A 22,877-nucleotide genomic window follows, 5' to 3' on the forward strand; every position below is an offset into this window, starting at 1 on the left:
TTTCTAGTTTCCATTGAATGGATGAGCTGAGTTTCAGTTCCAGCATACTTTCACTTCTGTTTATAACGCCTGGGGGAGTCCAGTTATCAATGCTATGTATATGTATGTGGGTCAGTGACTATGTTAAACCACCCTTCAGAAGTTTAGATTACAGCTTGAGGTTTCCATTACATGAAACTAAATAGTGACTGATGCACAGTGTAGACTTTGGAGTGACTTGGATTGTATTCAAAATCACCAGCGAGTTTGCTGAAGCAGGTAGGGACATCTTCTCGTGAGTTTACTGAAGCAGGTAGGGACATCTTCTCGTGAGTTTACTGAAGCAGGTAGGGACATCTTCTCGTGAGTTTACTGAAGCAGGTAGGGACATCCACTCGGGAGTTTACTGAAGCAGGTAGGGACATCTTCTCGTGAGTTTACTGAAGCAGGTAGGGACATCTTCTCGTGAGTTTACTGAAGCAGGTAGGGACATCCACTCGGGAGTTTACTGAAGCAGGTAGGGACATCTTCTCGTGAGTTTACTGAAGCAGGTAGAGACATCCACTCGGGAGTTTACTGAAGCAGGTAGAGACATCCACTCGTGAGTTTACTGAAGCAGGTAGAGACATCCACTCGGGAGTTTACTGAAGCAGGTAGAGACATCCACTCGGGAGTTTACTGAAGCAGGTAGAGACATCCACTCGTGAGTTTACTGAAGCAGGTAGAGACATCCACTCGGGAGTTTACTGAAGCAGGTAGAGACATCCACTCGGGAGTTTACTGAAGCAGGTAGAGACATCCACTCGGGAGTTTGCTGAAGCAGGTAGAGACATCCACTCGGGAGTTTACTGAAGCAGGTAGAGACATCCACTCGGGAGTTTACTGAAGCAGGTAGAGACATCCACTCGGGAGTTTACTGAAGCAGGTAGAGACATCCACTCGGGAGTTCAACGCCAGCTAAAATAGACTTGTGTCAAATAATTCTCTACGGCCATCACAGTAAGAAATTGATAAACCGTGGGCACTCACGTTAAAGCTGGACATCTGTGGGCACTCACGTTAAAGCTGGACATCTGTGGGCACTCACGTTAAAGCTGGACATCTGTGGGCACTCACGTTAAAGCTGGACATCTGTGGGCACTCACGTTAAGGCGGGACATCTGTGGGCACTCACGTTAAAGCTGGACATCTGTGGGCACTCACGTTAAGGCGGGACATCTGTGGGCACTCACGTTAAAGCTGGACATCTGTGGGCACTCACGTTAAAGCTGGACATCTGTGGGCACTCACGTTAAAGCTGGACATCTGTGGGCACTCACGTTAAAGCTGGACATCTGTGGGCACTCACGTTAAAGCTGGACATCTGTGGGCACTCACGTTAAAGCTGGACATCTGTGGGCACTCACGTTAAAGCTGGACATCTGTGGGCACTCACGTTAAAGCTGTACATCTGTGGGCACTCACGTTAAAGCTGGACATCTGTGGGCACTCACGTTAAGGCGGGACATCTGTGGGCACTCACGTTAAAGCTGGACATCTGTGGGCACTCACGTTAAGGCGGGACATCTGTGGGCACTCACGTTAAAGCTGGACATCTGTGGGCACTCACGTTAAGGCGGGACATCTGTGGGCACTCACGTTAAAGCTGGACATCTGTGGGCACTCACGTTAAGGCGGGACATCTGTGGGCACTCACGTTAAAGCTGGACATCTGTGGGCACTCACGTTAAAGCTGGACATCTGTGGGCACTCACGTTAAAGCTGGACATCTGTGGGCACTCACGTTAAAGCGGGACATCTGTGTGCACTCACGTTAAAGCTGGACATCTGTGGGCACTCACGTTAAAGCTGGACATCTGTGGGCACTCACGTTAAAGCTGGACATCTGTGGGCACTCACGTTAAAGCTGGACATCTGTGGGCACTCACGTTAAAGCTGGACATCTGTGGGCACTCACGTTAAAGCTGGACATCTGTGGGCACTCACGTTAAGGCGGGACATCTGTGGGCGTCATCAAATACAGTGCTATTTAAAATATTCCGCCGTGACGCATGACTTGTTTCAAAGATCGGACCAAGAAGAGTGAGTAGTTTTAATTTAGGTTTTGGCCGAGAATATATTTATGTCATTTCCAGTCAGCATTGTCTAACCAAGTACCAGCTTCAAAGTACAGAAGCAGTTAGCACCTCGTGTAAACAATACATTTTCTGGATCTTTGAATGATTTAACTAGGACTTTGGAAAAATCAAGATTTCGAGTGTATTAGTAAAGCATTTTTTTAAACATTAGCTTTATTCATTAAGTATCAAATATTCAAATGTATTCTCAAGTGGAGGAGCGGTGGCTGAGTGGTAAGGCGATTGGCCTTCCTAACCTAGGACTCCCGGCCAATACTGTAATTTTTTTAATTCGAGATCTTAAGGGCGCCTCTAAATTCACCCAGCTCTGATGGGTACCTGACACTAGTTGGGGAAAAGTAATGGCGGTTTGTCGTCGTGCTGGCCACATGACACACTCTTAAACCGTGGGCCACAGAAACAGATGATCTTTACATCCTCTGCCCCATAGACCGCCAGGTCCGAAAGTGTTTCATTACATTTTTTTACGTGTTTTAGTCCCTAGTATATAGAGATGTAAGTTTAGTCTCTAGTATATAGAGATGTAAGTTTAGTCTCTAGTATATAGAGATGTAAGTTTAGTCTCTAGTATATAGAGATGTAAGCTTTAATCTGAGTTAGCACAGAAAGACTGACGGGTGTAATGGTAAAAATAACACACACTGCGTCTAATTATGACATATCTGACCGGGGTCACTGCCTCATTAAGGACCAACAGAAAGGTGTGGGGAAACAGCTCATGAAGCTGTCATTAAAAAAACTAAAGAGAGAGAAGGGGCGGCGGGGCAGATGACAGCGTTGTAAAAAAAAAAAAGTTCATGCCCTTGGTCAACGTTAATGAATGTAGATCTTCCTCCAGAGTGTGTGTGTGTGTAGCAGACATATATCTTTGTCATGATGTCAGGTCAACAGGTGGTGTCAGAGGTGTGAATGTCATAGGACACACACATGTGTTATACAATTTGAAAGATTTAAATTGTCTTTTCAAATAATATATCCACTTACTGGCTAATAGTAAATAAAAAAAAACAAATCTTTAAAATGCTTTAAGACTTTAGGATCTATTTAAAACATTTCCAGCTCAGTGTCCTAGTTATATTTACTCCGTTAGTAGGTTTTCTATACCCGGTACTTTGCTAGTAGGTTTTCTATACCCGGTACTTTGCTAGTAGGTTTTCTATACCCGGTACTTTGCTAGTAGGTTTTCTATACCCGGTACTTTGCTAGTAGGTTTTCTATACCCGGTACTTTGCTAGTAGGTTTTCTATACCCGGTACTTTGCTAGTTGGTATTATATAACCGGTACTTTATTCGTTGGTTTTATATACGGTACCCAGTTCTTTGTTAGTTGGTAACTAATTATTTTGTTTGGTATCTCGAACCAGGGAAAGAAATAGTACTTGACTGAGATGGAAGTATAAACAAATTAGTCTCCTTTATAGGTCTCCGCTTTAGAGTAAGTAGTAAACAATAGATAACTATACAATCTTTCATGCAAACCTCACTAGCAGAGTGGTGAGAATGTCTGCTTCTGGAGACTTGAGTCATTAGTTCCAATTTAGGTCGTTCTCCCTTTTTTTAAATGCTATTGAAAAATTATTACGATAAAAATTCGCCAAAAAACCCACCCCATTTTTCCAAGTGGTCCAGTTAAGTGATAGGATCATAGCGTATTGAGACTGTTAAAAGCATGATATAGCGCTAAACAAAAACAATTGGTAAAAATTAGCACAGATTTATTGCTGTTGGTCTAGATCTATTACAAACTTAATTGCATGACTGATCCAAACTAATTGATACAACTACACTTCGTATACGCTTTTTTTTTTCATTTTTAAATCTTTTTCTTGTTTTATTCTGTTGTCAGGTTTACTTTATCCATGGCAGCCATGGATGATTTTATTCTCCTGCTTCACGCCACGGATGCTGTCCCTTGGGCTCATTTTATTTCCAATCGCCTGGCCGGCCCACAGTACAACATCACCAGCATATCCAAAGATGTCATGACAAAACAGTCCCAGGCCTTCCCCAGCAGTTCCGTCGTAGACGAAGACGCCTCTTCTTCCTCCACCGTGGAGAAGGACGCTGGCAACGCTCAGCTGGACAGCTCCAAAGACTCAAGCACTTTCCGCGACAGCGGCAGGTGCAGCCGAAACGCCATCACTGAATCTTCCAGCGTCTCAGACTGTATCAACAGCTGTAAGGCATGCGTGGTGTTCATTTCCCCGGACATTCTGGACCTAGAGGTTCCCTTTGATACGGACGTGACTACACTCAATCCCAGCAGCACCGTCTACTTACTCCTGGGCGTTGAAAGGGATGAGACTATGGCGTACTTCGCTGAGAAGGCGGAGCACGTGTCGAAGAGCTTCATCTGTGAAATAGAAGGATCGGAGAAAAGCATCTGCGCCGCCATGTACAATATCATTCAGGCCTATGAGAACCCAAGTAACTGTGACGAAGATGAAAAAATTTACGAAATTCCCCCCTTCCCTGTCCAGAGAAACACTATCGTCAAAGTCTTTCCGAAACAGCTGACAGAGGTACATGTTGCTAGTTTACTGTCATTCATTTTAAACCGAGTAGTCTTTTCGACTTCTGCGTCTGTTTTCTTTGTGTGCCCCCAAATGTGTGTCACTGCGGCCTTCGGAAGAGATCTACAACTATCTCTTTCTGAAGTTCATTGATGCCTGCTACTATCCTCTATGCAACTGGAGAAGAAATGGCGCATGAGTTTATAGCCTTTAGACCCCCGCGGACAACGGCTTTGTCTGCATTAGATATGACAAAATATGTAACTGGGTTTGCATTGTCATGTGAAACACTGCACTCGTCTTCAGTCCTATGCACCGATACATGGCCATTATTATTATTATTATTGTTGTTTTTTTTAGTTTTAAATGTGCCATGCATCTGTAGAAATATATATTCTAACCTCAGAGTTTATGAGAATATTTACATATATATATATATATATATATATATATATATATATATATATATATATATAGAGAGAGAGAGAGAGAGAGAGAGAGAGAGAGAGAGATAGATATATATGGTGTGGTACTTTTTACTTAAAGAACATATAAGAAATATTAGGCCAGGTATTGTGTCCCAAATCTTTCAAAACTTCTCAACCATTTCAGATTGAAGTACTAGTGGCGTAGCAATGGTAGGGGGAGGAGGGGGGAGAATTTGAAAATCCCCCTGGGCCCCCACTTTAGGGGAGCCCCCAAATGAGTGTTTTTTTACATTAAATATTAATTATTATGCAAAATGCAGGGGTCCCCAAAGAGGTCAAGCCTCCAGGGCCTCCAAATGATGGAAACTGCCTAGCTACGCCCCAGTAAAATACAAATAAAATGTAGATAGATTATTGATCACATTGAGTTAAATCATTTTAGTTTTACAGAGACAAATAAAGATTAGAAACTAAATCATAATAACAATGTAGCCTACAAATTTTATATAGTTATTTTTTTTTATTCATGCAAATTTTTTTTCACCTCAACGAACAGAATATTTTTTTTTTTGGTCATTCCAGGAGGAACGCGATGTTTACGTTCTCCTGCAGCGTCCAGCTGAGGATGACGTCATAGCGGTCTTGGACGTAGACATGACTCAAGAGGTCGAGCTGACCTGTGTCTGTGGTCAGTTGTATATGTTTACAATGCCAGGTAAGGACCGTTGATCCGTCTAAGTTGTTATTTATACATAACATATAGCATTTGCGTATGTACTGTATATTTATTATAGTGTTATAAACCTGGTGGCGGCACAGATGGGGGTAGTGGTGTGTGTGTGTAGTCTGCCGACGCAAATCGCCCCAGGCCAGCGCTAGACGAACGGTCAACCGTGACGAGTTACGAAGATCGGCCGAGACGAGTATCAACATGATGGTTCGGGAAGGATCGATGTCGTGAACAGAGCTCAAGAGTGTCACGAGGGATGTAGTCATCTGACCACCCAGAATGGTCGAGCGACGTTCTGTCCGGTTCGAGAAGGCCAGCAGGGACCCTATATAAAGAGCGAAGGTATCAGAGACGAGTCAGTCACAACTTCCCGATCTACAGTTCGTTACAACGGCTCAGTACAAGTCAGAGGCGAGACAGAGAGAGAGACCAGTGCAGAGAGTTGATACGGCGGAGAGATATTTGTACAGTCTTGTGTTACGTGCTGCCAATTGTACAGTATTGGCTGTTATTTACTGACATTAAACTATTACGTTATTTTGAAGCCCAGAGTTGTCAAGTTCTTTAAGTTGGTGGTGTCTGGTGCAGTTTGCAGAGAGCCTGGATAGCGAGATTCGTAACAATATCTTGTTCAGCAGAAATCATGGATTCGTGTTTCTTGACCTGTTTCAGTAGATGTCTCTTAAACCTGTTTCAATACTTATCTCTTAAACCTGTTTCAGTAGATGTCTCTTAAACCTGCTTCAATACATATCTCTTAAACCTGTTTCAGTAGATGTCTCTTAAACCTGCTTCAATACATATCTCTTAAACCTGTTTCAGTAGATGACTCTTCAACCTGTTTCAGTAGATGTCTCTTAACCTCCTAACCTTGGTTTAATATTTATTTGGACAATCGGAGATTTTCACGATACACTTTCGATTCTAAACAATGTCAAGGACGCTGTACAGATCACTGCTGCCAACTAAATAACAATAATTATTTGTGCTACAAGCGACAGAGATTGAGAATTGGATTAGACTGTGCTAAAGAGTGCACACAAGCTATCGTACACCGCATCGACACTTCCTATTTTCTGTACACCGAATAGATATTTAGACTTATCCACCATGGAGGAAACACTCTAATAGTATCGTCAGTGGAAAATACTTGGAGGGAAAGAAAGAACAGACAAGCATGAAAGACTGCAGTCTTTAGAACATTTCTCAAAGCCGGATTTACGACAGTTCAAGACAAAGCAGCCGTCCAGTCCCTGGACCTCACTTTCAAAGGGGGCCTACTTTAAAAAAAGCATGCTTGCTAAATATAAACAAAAGATGGGAAATAGGATGTAATTCTAATGAGTCATTACCGTAGCCTTAATTAAGCTCATTTTCTGTAAACTCTTCTAAGATAGGAGGGTCTCCACCAAACTACTTCTTAGAGATTTCATTTACTTAAATCCGGCAATGACAGTACTAACGACTGTTTTTCCTTTTGACCAGCTGATGAGAAATGATATAGTAATAAGTAGTAAGAGTATCAGTGACTGTTAATCAGTATTTTAAATGTAATTACCTACAAATGACTTCAGCTTTGTCAGAGGACTTTTACGTACATCCATTCGGTAGCATTGTCCAGGAAAGCATAGCCTACGTTAATTTACTTAATTTAGCAATTTTAGATTTTTACCAGGTACGCATGGGATTGAATGTTTCCTTTAGAGTTGGTTTAGTTATAAGGAGAGATAAGGCTTAGAGGAATAAGCGAATGTGTTGAGGTCATTGTACTGCTCCTTTTGTAAAGTTAGAAAGTGTCTCATATGATAGTATTTATCTCTGGTGTCATGATTGACAGGCGATTAGTAGCATACTTCTCATAACCAAAGTGCTGGGAAAGTCCATGCACCGTTATTCGTAAGACAGCTACAAATTATAAAGTGTACGAGACTGTGTTATCGTGAAATAATTAATGTTCTCTCGTAATATTCATAAAGGAAGCTGTATTTAACCATTTGCACATTATTTTTATCGGTTTTCGTACTTCACTCTCTCTCTCTCTCTCTGTCTCTCTCTCTCTGTCTCTCTCTGTCTGTCCCAACTACTTGTTTTACGTCCACAACAGTTGTGTGTTGAAGCGTGAAAGTCACGATAATTGTGTAGATATTCTGGAGTGGGAAGGAATGGTTGTACATTTTTAATGTAAACATCAGTATGTCTACTTGTTTGTTGTTTATCATCGGTATATGTAGTAGCTTACCTGTGCAAGGTCGTCTGATGACGCAGTTAACAAAAACCAGGCTTAGGAGTTTAGGGCCACTGCGCACGTCCTTTAAGCTACGATAGTACGTTACAAAAATTTCACTGACCGGCCTGAAGCATCACTCAAGCAACTGTGACAAGTTGGTCAAATGTCACAAGGTTAAGTGCTCCATCAGTGTCAAGTTCTCTGATGTAACCCAAGTGACCAGTCACTAAATGTACATTTCATAACTTAACTGTCCATACTCAACTTCCTAAATGAAAGGAATTGTTTCAATCCTTTGGATTCCATATTTATATTTCTGTGCCCCATAAGTTTATTCAAACTTATCAAAAATCAACAACTTTAAATTTTTCTTCTAGAATGAACAAAATTTTGATTTTGGAGCTAATACAGTTTAAGAAAGTAAAAAAAAAATTGAATGGACAGAATTTTAAAATCTAAAATTTCTGTCAAATAAGGCAGAAAGAGTATTTTTTTAACATTTAACAGAATTCAGTTAACACTAAAACGGTTTTATATTCATAGACTCGAGAGTTATTTCGTTACTGTGATATACAGAATAAGTGACAGTAACATAATTCGCAACAAATTTGCACTATGCGAAATGAAAGAAACAGATAAGGATATAAAGAAATACAGATAGAAACCTACAGATTTACTGCATAACAAAAAAATATGACAAAATAAAGTGAATTTATGAATCGAAATTCAACATAAAAAAAGAGAAGGTAGATAGTGAGAATGTACAGATGACGTAGATAAACATAGTGAGAAAAAGAAGTGGGAAGAGGGGGAAATGAGAGGAGAGCGGGGGGGGGGAGAGTCGCTAGGTAGAAACGTTTCCAAACAGCTCTCTGGGAGATGTTATGTTTAAATTTGAATCTTCTTTGTGTGTGTGAATATAAACAGCAGCTATTGTTTATCTAATTATCATGCCACGTGACACGGTTTCACTAGTTCAGGACATAGAAAATTTGATGACTATCCTTAATACATTTTGTCACTGCTCTACGAGACAGACAGTAATAATATCAGTTCTGTGGCAATACTTCAACGTTCATTGTGGGGGTGTAGCCAAATAAAACAGTGATGACTAAAATACAGACTTATCTTGTATTAACAAAGACATCTCTATTTTTTTATCCTAATAATTTAATTACCACCTACTGAAGTATTTAACTTTAGCGTCGACAGTACCTCCAGTATTAGATCTAGTCACATTCCCTAAGTCGTACAAATGTGACATAGTCTAAATGTTAGATTTATATTTTGTTTATTATGAATGTTTCCCGAATGTTAAAAAAAAATTTTTTTAACAATTAAGTATTACTTTTAGAGAAGTTCAAGCATTCTATTTGGGAAAAAAAGGGAGGTGGGTGTTAATTTAAAAATTAGTCAGGAAGCATTTCCTTGGTAGGTTGTTTATCATCCGCATTGTAGGTCGCACTTTTGTATCTTTTGGTATCAGTTGTTCTGCTTATTTTATGTAACGTCATACACTACCATACATTTATCAAACAAGGGAAACAATTTACTTCCTTGAGACTTACTAATAATTGTATTTGTTGTTTTACTTCCTATTAAATTAAGTTCAATAAAAATTTGAACCAACTCAACCAAGATAATATTTTGTTAATTTCAAATAGATACCTAACTAAATACCTTCACAAGCATTTTTTTTTTTAAAGCTTATATCAAATCACTCTGGTTGTCTGGTATTTCTCCCACACCCATTCTCTGATCAAATTCAAACTTTACACATTTATTGCCATAGAGAATATGTATACAGTGTACATAGTCTGGTGAATCTAATAATAAAGATATTATTATCAGCTATTATTATAGTAAATTCATAAATTACTTCAGTTACATTAAAATAATATGTCAATAACTATGTATGCTATGAATCTATGAAATATGTTCTGTTTCATCATTGCTCAAAGAGTATTTATTTTATCTTGTCTTAAGCTCTTTTCTACTAATAATTATTATTTCCTTTTCATTCAGATGAACTTCAAGGTGAAATCAAGTTTAAAATTGAAAGTCAGACACATTGCATTGGCTCATCGTCGGTTGTTGCGTGCGACAGACTACAGCAGTTGAATGTAATACTCAAAGACTTGGTGGATCCTGCTTCTCTGCTACTTTCAGCCTTGAACATCAGACAGAATGATCTTGGAGGTCTGGATACTACTCTCGCTTTTCGTCTACAGCATTTAGCGTCATCAAAAACTTTTGCAACCATGTTTCCTTGTGAAGATGCACTCAACACTTCTGGTTCAGGTAATGCCTACAGTGAGGATTAAAAGCACCTTATTTAGACACATCTGAAATTCTGTAACATTGTGATTCAAATGCATTGCCTTTGGAAGAATTAGTAATTTTTTTTCTGTGATAATCAGGATCAAGGGAGTGAATACATTGTTTGATTGCAAAGAATCGTGGCTATAGGCTATAGAAAGAGTAATTTACAAACAACATATATATAAAAGCCACAATAATTTAGAATTTATTATAGAGTTTTCATAAATACTAATAACTTTGTGCAAAATTTTGATGTTAAGTGAGAGAATGTCAGCTGTTATGGTTTGAAATAGTTGTAAAATTCTGAAGAGCAGATCATCATGTATATTTAGAAATTTATGTATTTAATGTTTTGTTGTTTCACAGCAGAAGAACCGTGTAAGTTGAAGTATCCCAGCCTGCTTCATTTTGCTGCTGACCTCAACTTGCGGCTGTTCTGCTCGGAGTTACTACATTACCCCGGAATGCTGGGGGCTGCATGTACAGAAAACGCTGATGGGGAATTCCCTTGTCAGATCGCAGCCCGAAAAGGTTTCACCCAGCTTGAGAGAGATCTCATCCAGTTTGTGGAAGAAATAAAAGGTAGATCTAAATCTTGCTGCAAATGATTTGTTTGAGATTCTTTTTTGCTGTACGTTTTACCTCCTTTATATCAAGTCGCTCAGTCTTTCTGTCTGTCGGTGAAAATCTTGTACACGTTATTTCTTCCATTTCCCAACACACGAATCAATAAAAAAAAATAACCAATTATTTAATCAATTAGTCGTTATTTATTTTTTTAAATGGAAAATGCAATAAGCTAACAGGAGATAAACCTTGTAATAATTAGAGGCATGGCAGCGATTTAATGATATTCTCCATTCAAACCGCAAATGGGGCTCTTGTCAATATGCAAGATAACAGACGCCTACAATTTGCAAGACCAGCAAGAGAGTAACCTAGGCTATTGTGTACAGTTATGATTGGCTCAAAATAGTTGATGCAATTTCACTCAATACAAGCAAGGTTTTTTTCTAAAATGTTCGTTATATTTAATAATTTTAATGTTTGCATTTATTGTGAAAATATCTGCTATAAAACAGAGCATTTAGTCAACAGAAATGTTTAGATAAATCTTTCTATTATTATGGAAATTAAATTACATTTTTAAAACAACATACAACAACAGAAATAAAACTAAGCATCTAGATTTTAGTTATCTGCTAATATCAATGGTTATGACTGAGCTGAAGTCATGAAATAAATTTAGCCCAAGCCCAGAAATTGTTATTTATGATGCAACGAGCATCATCTATTTATTAGTGCCCTTGATTCTTCTTTTTCAAGCCGCTCTTGTAACATTTTAGTTTTCAAGCTAATCCTTTAAATATGTATTTAGTATTTTTCAATGTTGCTAATTTAATATTTTTTTACAATCAACCCATTAACAATATATAGCTTACTTACTGCTATAACACACACATACACAATCAGGCTACACACAAGAACACATAGGAGGCTTTCAGGCTTATATGTCTCTAGTTAGCCCCTTACTCATTGAAAACATTTCATTTCACTGTTAACATGAAAACTACATTTTTGAAATATTTTGTTTAAAGAATCTATTACATCTTTTAAAGCCAAGTGTCTAAATTTACAGTTTTGTGTCTTTATTAGTGGTCTGTAAACAAAAAAAGGAGTAAACAATATACTTATCTCATCTCAAGGTTTCTGTGATGACTCTATGTCCTCTCCGTCCACTCAGTCGTCCAGTCCGGCCCTTTCCCCAAGACCTCCACCTCCCACAACCCACACTAGAAAATCTCCAGGCTATGTGAATGACCACATCTCGAGTCTGACAAGTTCCGACTATATTGATATGGCTGGAGTTCTGCTAGCCAAGCAATCGTTTCTAGGTTTGTGTTTAGATCCTTCCTTACTCCTGCCATACCACCCCACTTATAGCCTCTGCTTAGCAAACCTGTAGGCTTATTAGCTGATTTGTTTGCACGAGTTTTAATGGTTGTTAGGCTAGAACAATATTTCTCATTCTGTGTTCATCCTACTCATGGATATTATTTTTGCTTAAGAATAAGAATTAAGCCTACCTATGAATGTACTCAATAATATCAACATTGAGAATGTATCAGAAATTTTAGTATAAAGTCATCTCCATAATGGCATGCTTTTAACTGAGAAAACCCTGGACTATATGTTCTTCATTATGATTGATTTTTTCAAGAAACGGTCAATTTAAAGTACGATATTTCATGTCCGGCGCATGACAAAGTAAAATTCTATTTCTAAGATAAAAAGTGTTTAATGTTTGATATGTTTCGGTTGTTCCTTCAGAATTGAAGATTATTACTTCAAGCCCAAACCTCGTGCAAGAAGGGGGGGGGGGAGATAAGATTTGAACCCTGGACCTTCCAAGATAGAACGCATATCACAGTACCAAGCAGCCATCCAATGACTGCAAAAGTTATCGTATTAGAACATCAGTAGATAAGTGAATATATTTTAAGCTGTTTCGCAACATTGAGCGATTTCATTACATCTTTTCTCAATCACTCTTTGTAGCAATATCACCTCATTTCCTGTACGAGAACAAGGCAAAGCTTTGTTGAGTGTCTAATGTCAATTGTCTGGCAGGAAGCGTATTCACATTGATAATCAAAATTTTGTTCATCTTTATAATGTTTATCTAGCATGGACAAAGCTCTGACATTTAAAAAAAATAACAAAAATATTCATAAATTAACTAGATCTATTCATAGACCTATCATGAAGGCTTTATGATGCTTATTCTCTATTTCTTCTTCTTCATCGTTCTCATTGTTATGTTGGAGTGTTCATATGACTTGACCAATACATGAGATGAACTGTGCAGTGGTTTCCAAATCAGGGAGCTCTCCATATAGATCTAGTTTTCTTTTTATTGGGGTGATTTGGGGCCAATGTCTTATACGGGCCTGTGGGTAAAGAGAGCAGTTTTGGAGGACGTGGTCGGCATTCTCTGGTGATACTCCACATGGGCAGATTTTACTGGTTCCAATTTTGAGTTTCCGGTACATGTGTTGTCGCATTCTGTTGTGTCCGGTCCTGAGTCGAAAGATTAGACGTTGGTCTTGTCGGGATAGCTTATAGTAAGCGTCATCTTTCTTGTGATTTGGATGGGAGCTCGTCCATTTCTCATTTATTTTATCTACAATTAATTTCTTCATTTCTTCTGGATAGAGTGCAGAGTTTATTTGTGAGTTAGTTCTCCCACTCTTGGCGAGTGTGTCAGCCTTCTCATTTCCTTCTAGTTGTATATGAGCTTATTCTCTATAATTATTAAGACTCGTGCAATACAAATGTTATTATTTCACATAATTATTATATAAAATATTTTGCTAATAGCCTTAATGTTGTCCAGCCATTGCTTTACATTTAGACCTAGATCTATATAATAAAAATACTAGATAAATCTAGTTATTTCTTAATGCTTTTTCTTTCATAGCAAGCCAATGCAACTAACAGCTTTAAATGTAATTCTAACATTAATTTAGGGAGCTGTCCATTATTATAAGACATTGTTTGTCATTTTCATTCAAGTGTATTTCCCGTTCCCCCTTCCCCCTTAAAAAAAGTCTGCATTTCTTTGCCCATTTTTTGTTTTATTCAGAACGGTTACTTCGTAAGCCACGAGCTTCAGCTGTCGCTTCTCTGGCTCGCAAGATATTAGCTTCAAATTTAAAGAGTGAGTTTATTTTGGGGTTCGGTCAGCTCTAGGTCTGTTGGAACTATATTTTAACTTCAAAATGTGGACTGCTTGTTTCTTACATGGAGTCTGGGTTTTATTTCTTCTTTTACACTGAGTCTGGGTTTTATTTCTTTTTTATTACCTTGAGTAGGGCCTACATGTATATTAGTTTATGTCTATAAATCTCACACATTGTTATTATAAAATGTACTAATATTTTGTAATAATTCATTGCTATTACAATTATCAGAATTCAATTGATTGAAGTGGGTGTTTTTTTTGTTAGTTTTTTTTTTTGTTTGTATTGTTCTGTTTTTTAATTATATTGTTATTAAATCTACGTCTAAATGTTTCCTATTTTGTGCACTGTGCACCAAAATAACTATTTATGTTCATATATGTTATATGGGCTTTTTTTTATTAAAGTTTGTTGAGTTACCAAAGCATCCTTTATAGGCCACTTTGTAAGGAAGAGAAATATTTTAATGATTGAATACACTCAAGATAATAAATTATTTACTTTGATAAGTCTCTTCATTTTTAAGCTTCTGAGAAAAACTTTGTTTGGACGGAATCACTGGCTAAAATTTGTCTATAATGAATTTAACATAACAATATATCTTCTCTTCAGCTTTTATTTATTTATATACCTTTTATAACCACCAAGTTTCTGCATATTTAAAAGGTTTCAATGAACTATTAGATTTGGTGTTTAGTGTAGTCCTAAGTTAAAAAGATAGCTGAACGGTGATAGAATGGTACCTTTAGTTAAGGCTTTATTTAACAACACACATGGCCTTCAATCTTTTTAAATATACACCCTGTTATTCATGCATGTCTTAGATAACATGAACATTTGTAATATACACATTTTCATGCATTTTTATTTTATGGTGTAAAATTTGATCTGTATTAATTTTGAAAGGATAAAATGTTTTATGCTTAATTGTTCACAAAATGCATAATGAAACCACAGACCAGATGTACATATTATTTTTACTGAACTAATTTCAATATGATATGGTCAGTTTTTATGTAGCAGTACTATTAGTACACTCATTTTTCTCGATCATGTCATAAGCTCAAGTTTTAATCATTTTATAACAAACTTTCAATTGTAATGTTCAGGCATTCATTCCACTAAGAAAAAGTTGATCTGTGTTAAAGAAATGTCTTTTTTCTGAAATGAAAATAAAGTGTGTTTTTTTTCTTAATTTTTACAGATCAGCAAACCAAATCAGACCCTGAACTTATGTCCCCTAGTTCAGATTTCAGTGATAATGTGTTTGATAGCTTTTCTGACAAATCATCAGATCAGGTAAAAATCTTGTTCATTTTGATACATTGTCCCAATGTAACTTTGCAGGTTATACAAGTTTTGTTTTGTTTTTTTATCATGAAATTCTTCACCACTCCTTCAAAATGCCACAGACAATGGCTTTATGGTTTGGTATCATGCATGTCTGCCTTGTCGTGTGGTATGCACACTTGACTATCATCAGTTTGGTTCAGGGTTTGAACACTGCTGACTCCCATCTCCTGCTGTCTTGTGGGAGGTCTGGGCTGGGTGTAATAATCTTCAATACTGAAGGAACATTCAAAGCATGTAAAACAAACAAACAATATTTAAAAATCTTACAATATCTAAACAGATAGACTTAACTCTTTCTCTCCTAACTGACGATACCAACATTGATTCCAGCAGCATGTGGTAAATAATTACGGAGAGAAAGAGTTAAAGTCAATAAACATTTAAAATGAGAGCATGTGTTTAAGTACTAATATACACATTATACAAAACTGTGAATGTTTTGTGATTGGGTTTAAATACATTCTAGACCTATTGTTTTAGTCTTCTATGACTTTTAAATCTGTTGCATTAACTTTCAGAGAAAAGGTTCCATCACAGACAGCTTATCATTTGAATCTGGATCTAGTCTAACAAAAGCTTGTAAGGTTTTAGGTGTTGGTCAAACAGAGATCTACCACAGCGCGTCTTCACCTACTGTTACAGCTAATCAGTAGTAAGTAATACTGACTTATACCAACTGTTACGTTAATCATTAGTTAATAGTACTAACATATTTCCACTGTTACAGCTAATCAGAAATAAGTAGTACTAGCTTAAATTTTACAGCTAATCCATGGTAAGTAATAGCAGTAACCATCAACAGTGAACTGAAAAATATTTTGTTTCTGTAACTAGTGGAGCTTTTTTTTGTTAAGTGAACCTGACTGCTTTTTTTTTTCTCTTCTGATATCTTCAACATGCATATGTTATCTATATTTTTATTTATTATTTAGCTTAAAAATTAAGATAAATAATAATGATTAAGGTTGCTATATTTTACATCAATTACTATCAATCTGTAAGCTGTTGTTTTTTTCCTATTCTAATAATAAAAAGTATTAATAATCTTTATTATTCTTGTTTGGTTTTTATTCTAAAAATGTTTTCCTATTACATCTAGTACTAAAATTTTCTAGTATGTTTCTTTTTATTTCAGTTCAATGTCCACTCCTGGGTATGATCCAATGAAATTTACTGGAACACCAAAAAGATTTTCAGTCAGCAGTAATTGTGAAAGTGTATCCTCGTATAATCCCCAAGATGTAAGATTTATTGATTTAAACATAATAAAAGAGTGATGTTTTAACTTTCAGTAATTTTACCATCCATTAGGTTATACTTATGGAGCTTAGAGTTAAGGGTGTCAGAATGGTTAAGTGCTTGGCTTCCAAAATGAGGGATATCGAGTTCAAATCTTGATGAAAACTGGGATATTTAATTTTGAGATTTTTAGGACAATCCTGAGTCCACCCAACTCTAATGGCCACCTGACATTATCTGTCAGAAGTAAAAAGGCAGCTGGTGATTATGCTCACCTTCATTAACCATTGGCCATAGAAACAGATGACCTTTACATCATCTGACCTATAGATCACAAGGTCTCAAAGTACTTAACTACTTTTATGGAACTTAAATTTTATTGAAATTTTATGTTTTAGAATATTGTTGAATCTTATGAAGATAACCGTCTTAAAGCTTCTAATTTATTTTTATCTGTTTCTTTTTTTGTTGTCCATTTAGTTTTTTTAAAGAATATTATTTTAAAAAAACATTTGTGTAAACTAAAATTTCTTAGTATAAATAAGTACATTTTTTTATGCTTATATTTCCAATACAGGTGGCTACTTCTGAGAAACATCGAACCAATAAGATCAAATCATTTTTCAATAAAATCACTGGCAGTAAAAAATCTGTTAGTGAAGAGGATGGCACAAGGCATGGTTTAAGTGTAAGTCTGAACAAAATATGTTTAGGTTTAAGTGTAAGTCTGAACAAAATATGTTTAGGTTAAAGTGTAAGTCTGAACAAAATATGTTTAGGTTTAAGTGTAAGTCTGAACAAAATATGTTTAGGTTTAAGTGTAAGTCTGAACAAAATATGTTTAGGTTTAAGTGTAAGTCTGAACAAAATATGTTCAGGTTTAAGTGTAAGTCTGAACAAAATATGTTTAGGTTTAAGTGTAAGTCTGAACAAAAATATGTTTAGGTTTAAGTGTAAGTCTGAACAAAAATATGTTTAGTTTTGAAAAGTTTTGATTAACTTTTTGCACAATTAAAACAAAAACAAAGAAATTTAGTTTAGAATCCTAATCATTTTTTTAAACAAAAAAGTTTAAATACTTATGATATACTAATGACTTTTCAACAGAAATCCTACAGCAACAGAAGTAACAAAAGCTCCAAAAGTGTTGGTGCTGAGTCCCAGAGAAGCAATAAAAGTAATTTATTTAACTCTTTTTATTTTATTTTGGGTTTTGGTTAAGTTCATGTGTTTCCTTTTTGATGGAGAGATCATTATTTTTTAGTATTAATTTTTTTCTAAGACATTTATAAGAATAATGGGGAAATGTTTTCAATACTTTACACAAATAATCTTCAATGTTATTAAGATCAATACGTTTTGTGTGATAATAAAAAATATTATTTCTACTAATTGAAGCCCAATTTGGAGCTATCAGTCAAATCTGCCTAAGACTGACCCTGCCTTCTGTCTGCCATCTCTGGCTTGTTCTTCCCTTTGTTACTTTTGCACCAGTATTTATTTACTTGAACTATGACATTGTGATTTCATCAGAATCTATTCAGCCTACACAACCAATCAATCCACTCACTTTTTCTCATGTTTACATCAAAAACAATCATTTGCACTTCTTATCATTCATACACTCATTCAGACTGCCAATTAAACAATGCTCTGATGGATGGACTGTTACTCTGACCCAGTGAACTGTAAATCTTGTATCTTTCAAGAATTTTTGTTCTTAAGTCAAAGTGTAATCTTTAAATAAAATAGCATAATTAATATGTTGTTTTTTTAAAGAATTTATTAAATTAAGGAAAAAATGATTTCTTTAATAATGTTTGGAGGCATGGTGGCTAAGCAGTAAAATGCTTGGCTTCTGAACCGAGGGGTCCGGGGTTTGAATCCTGGTGAAGACTAGGATTTATAATATGGGATTTCTAGGCACCTTAAGTCAAACAGCTCTGTACCCAGCATAATTTGGGGAAAAGTAAAGGCAGTTGTTGGTCATTTTGCTGGCCACATGACACCCTTGTTAACTGTGGACCACAGAAACAACCTTTACTTCATCTGCCTTATAGATTGCAAGGTCTGAAAGTGTGAACATTACTTTTATTTTAATAATAATCTATCTTGTTTTTTTAAAGAGAAAAAGTTTGTGAGTGATGATTCCCAGGAAAGAGATAGTGGAAGTTTCAGTGATGAAGAGAAATCAACCCCAGTTCAAGGCAAGAAAAACAGTAAACCAAAAACTTTCAAGGAAAGAGAAAAACCCATGGTAATGTGTTGTTGTTTTTTCTATCTACTGCATATAGATCTACTTGTTTTACTTGATTTTTACAAAGCTTATATCAACTCATTCTGTCTGTCTGGCTGGAAAAATGTTTATTTTTCCAACACCCAGCCTATGATTAAGCTGAAATTTAGCACAATTATTTCTTTTACCTGACAACACAAGAATCAATAAAAAAAAAAAATAAACAATCAGTTTTAGCTATTGGTAAAAATTATTTTGTTTGGTATCTCAATTAAGGGAAAGAAATCGTACTTGACTGATGTGGTGGTATAAGCTGAATTTGTCCCCTTGAGGACTCTTGAACCCTTTCTTTTTATGTATTTTGAAAACAATCAACAAACAAACAATCCTTCTCTCTCTCTCCCCCCCCCCTTTCTTACTGGTCCAGACAAGTGATAGGATCATAGCGCATTGAGAAAGCTAAAAGCTAATGGTTAAAATATTTCTAATCGAACAGGTTTATTATGCCGAAGTCAAAACTGATTCAAACCAATTGATACAATCACACTTAATATAAACTTTGTTTCTTTAAAAAAGTTTTTTTTTTTCTTTATTGTTCCATTTATTTGTTGACTTGACTTCTAAGTCTTAGATATTCCTTCAGAAATGAAGATTATTTTGTCATAGCCCAAACATCCTACAGATAGGAGCAGAAGGTTGGGGGCTTCAATCTGGTTTATTGAGAGACAATAGTCTTGATCAAATACCTCAACACTGAGCTGTTGTTATAGTAGCTTTTCAATGTTATCATTTGATTTGTTTTTTGCATAACAAATGTAAATGTGTTAAAAAAACAAAGTTATGTAAATCACTTTTTTCTTTAATAAGGGATATAAATAAAAATGATTTTTTAAAAGTATTTTAAATTCTCAGAACGTCAAACAAATAATGAGTTGACATTCATTAATTCATTTGCAGATGAGGACATTATCCAAGCGAGCACAGACAGCACTGAATGAGAAGGTAGATAATGTACCAACTTTGCCAAGACCTGAAAGGAGATCGGCTATTAATTCAAAAAGTACATTCAAAAGTTTTATAGATATAGGCCTAGAAAACCCAGAAAATTTTTAATTGTTCAATACACACATCAACTTTTATAAACTACAGCTCAATATTCAGCATGGCTTAAACATAAAATCACTTTTTTTATAAGAACTTTTGTGAAACTCCTGCTAAAAGATGAACATTTTTTTTTATGCAAAAATATCTATTATAGAGTTCAATTGTCATATAAAAAACAAATGGCATTGAGGTCATGAGTTGGTAAAAAGAAATGTTCACATTTCAGACCTTGCGATCTATAGGGGCAGATGATGTTAGGGTTATCTGTTTCTTTGGCCAATGGTTAGCGAGCAGGTTTGAATAATTGTGCTTTTTTTTTTCTATTGATTAATCTCTTTGCTTTCAAGCGAGTAATTCCAACACCTATGCTCCCTAAAGAGGATTGATTTGAGATTTTTATGTTTTGTGTTGTTGAGTCAACATTTTAGTGGAAAACTGTATGTGTGTCTTTTAGATTTAATTTTTGTGTTATCCCCCTTTTTCAACACCTTCCATTGCATATCTCCATGTAGAATATTTGTTTGGGAAGTTGACAAGTTGTCATTTAATTGTGTCCAATCTTCTTAGTCTTTGGTCTTTTTAATTTGGCATAATTTTCTTCTGAATTCCTACTACCTTATCTTCAGTGTATTATATTCTGATGTCTATATGTCCAGTTCAGCTGGTGTAGTTTTCTTAGGCAATACAGTTGAAGAGATAAATGTTATGTTCGGAAAATGTGATGTTTAAGTTTGAAATTAATTATTTAAAATTATTATCTGTATACAAAGAAATATCTTGAAATATTTAGACTTTTGAGGAGGAAATTGTTTTTAAGAAGTGCCTTTTGCAAAGTGCAAGTGTTGATTAAATTTGCAACACAGAATCTTTTTTTTTTCAACTTTATCAGTATTGTAGTGCTAAATATCTAGATATTATTTATTGATTAAAACCATAATATGTATATTTGTGATGCATGCCAACATATTTCTCTTGTGTTATTTGAATTTAAATTCAAGCACATAATATTCTGTTTGCTTCCAGAGTGAACTATGTCATAGAAGAAACAAACAAAAATTATTTTTTTTTATTATCTATTAAAATTTCTGATTGCACAAACAATTTTACTATCACATAAAAACTAATATCTTTATGAGAGCTAAAGGTTACAGAAGCATTTTATGTTACTAGAAATTATCATAGAGAGTCTCATGGTAAGCTAAGTGTCATTTCATTGTTGTTTGTTGCTTTCATTATCATTTCATATTGAAATGTAATGATTATTCAAAGAAATGGTGCTTAGAATGTTTCACAAATGATATTTTGTTCTTTTGTTCTAATATTTAATATCTGATGTATGCATCATTATAAATATGTCTGCATAGGGTTGTGTTATAAATAAATTATTAAACATTACTTTTTTATTCTTTCCAAGGTAAGTTGATACATAATTGTACATGTGTATATACAAATATAACTTGCTAATTATGTTACATTTTTACTGTAAATATTCTTTTTTTACATACAATGTAAATACCTACAACTTGTCAAACTATCTGCAATGTTTTTATAAAGCATTAAAAATGCCTTTTTATTATACACTATATTCTTAAAAATGATTTGTATTGTTAAGACTGTGTTATTCTAGGATAAGGAGTTTTGATATTACTATTGATTTTAAAATGTTTTAATGATGTTTGTCTGCATGCAAATAACTTTTCAAAAAGTAATTTATTTCAAACAACTAGAATTATTTGAAAAAAAATGTCATGCTCATTGAAAATCACAAACAAAGGGATATAACTTCAAAAAAAAAGAAGAAGATTATTAGAATGTATTCACTTCCCTGCAACACAGATAGAAGTGTGAGTTTGAAAGATTATGTTTTGACCTTTATTTATCTGCATCTCACCAGCATTAGAACTCAGGCTATATATCGCCAACAATTCAGTAATTAGATCATACAGCCTTAGATATGCTTCTCCTCTTTAGGTTTAGTATTGCTCAGTGACATAGAACAATATGTAGACTAAGCAAGACACATTAGCTGCAGGACATAAGGACATTATACAATCTCTCTATGCATAAATATAAATGTAGGGTATGGATAAATATATAGACTAATCAAGACACATTAGCTTGCAGGACATTATACACTCTCTCTATGGATGATATGTTTGTTTGATGATATATGCAGATCTATGCAATGTTTTAACTGTGACTTTTGAATGATGACATAAACAATGTACATAATAAAAAATGAAAGTTATTTTTAGTTTGTTTTTTAGTTGCTTATGATTATAGCTAATGATTAAAACCTTTTTTTTTATAAACACAGAGCAAAAGTAACTATTAATATTATGAACTTCTGCAAATGATGATAAGACTATCAACTGTCTTTTTACCTTACCTTACCCTTTACCTATCCCTTAGTCTGTTGGACCGTTGGGGCACCAGGCAAGATTTGTCGACCGTCTTTCTCCATTCCTCCCTTTTTTTTGCCTTGTTCAGAACCTCTCTCAATGGCAGGCCTGTCCATTCTTTAATGTTGTCCTCCCATCGCTTTTTCTGTCTGCCTCTTCTTCTTTTCCCTGGCACTGTTCCCTGAAGAAAGGTCTTTGCGAGCCCCGTAGATTTCGTAATGTGGCCAAAGGTTTTAAGCTTTCGTTTTTTCACAATAGTAAGCAGGTCGTCATGAGCTGCGATCGCTACAGTAACCCTGTCTCTGATTTCTTGGTTGGTGATGCGGTCTTTGAATGTGATGCCTAGGATCCTTCTGTAGCATCTCAATTCCATTGCTAGGATCCTCCTCTCAAGCTCTGCATTCAACGTCCACGACTCACAAGCATATAAAAATGTGGCCATGACCAGAGAGCGCATCAGTCT

General features: G+C 35.6%; 1 protein-coding gene across 1 annotated transcript; it reads left to right on the forward strand.

Annotated features, from left to right (window-relative positions):
* The first annotated feature begins 1,930 nt into the window (after positions 1-1,930).
* Positions 1,931-22,260, forward strand: LOC106079023 (uncharacterized). The gene is made up of 13 exons (XM_056020637.1): positions 1,931-2,061; positions 3,964-4,639; positions 5,641-5,773; positions 10,041-10,316; positions 10,704-10,919; positions 12,044-12,232; positions 15,285-15,379; positions 15,952-16,085; positions 16,569-16,674; positions 17,250-17,360; positions 17,780-17,849; positions 18,799-18,929; positions 19,866-22,260. Exons 2-13 carry the CDS (start codon positions 3,977-3,979, stop codon positions 20,019-20,021), a joined length of 2,280 nt encoding a protein of 759 aa, XP_055876612.1. The 5' UTR covers positions 1,931-2,061; positions 3,964-3,976; the 3' UTR covers positions 20,022-22,260.
* The last annotated feature ends 617 nt before the right edge of the window (positions 22,261-22,877 follow it).

This window comes from Biomphalaria glabrata, chromosome 2, assembly GCF_947242115.1.
Source record: "Biomphalaria glabrata chromosome 2, xgBioGlab47.1, whole genome shotgun sequence".
Lineage (NCBI taxonomy): Eukaryota > Metazoa > Mollusca > Gastropoda > Planorbidae > Biomphalaria > Biomphalaria glabrata.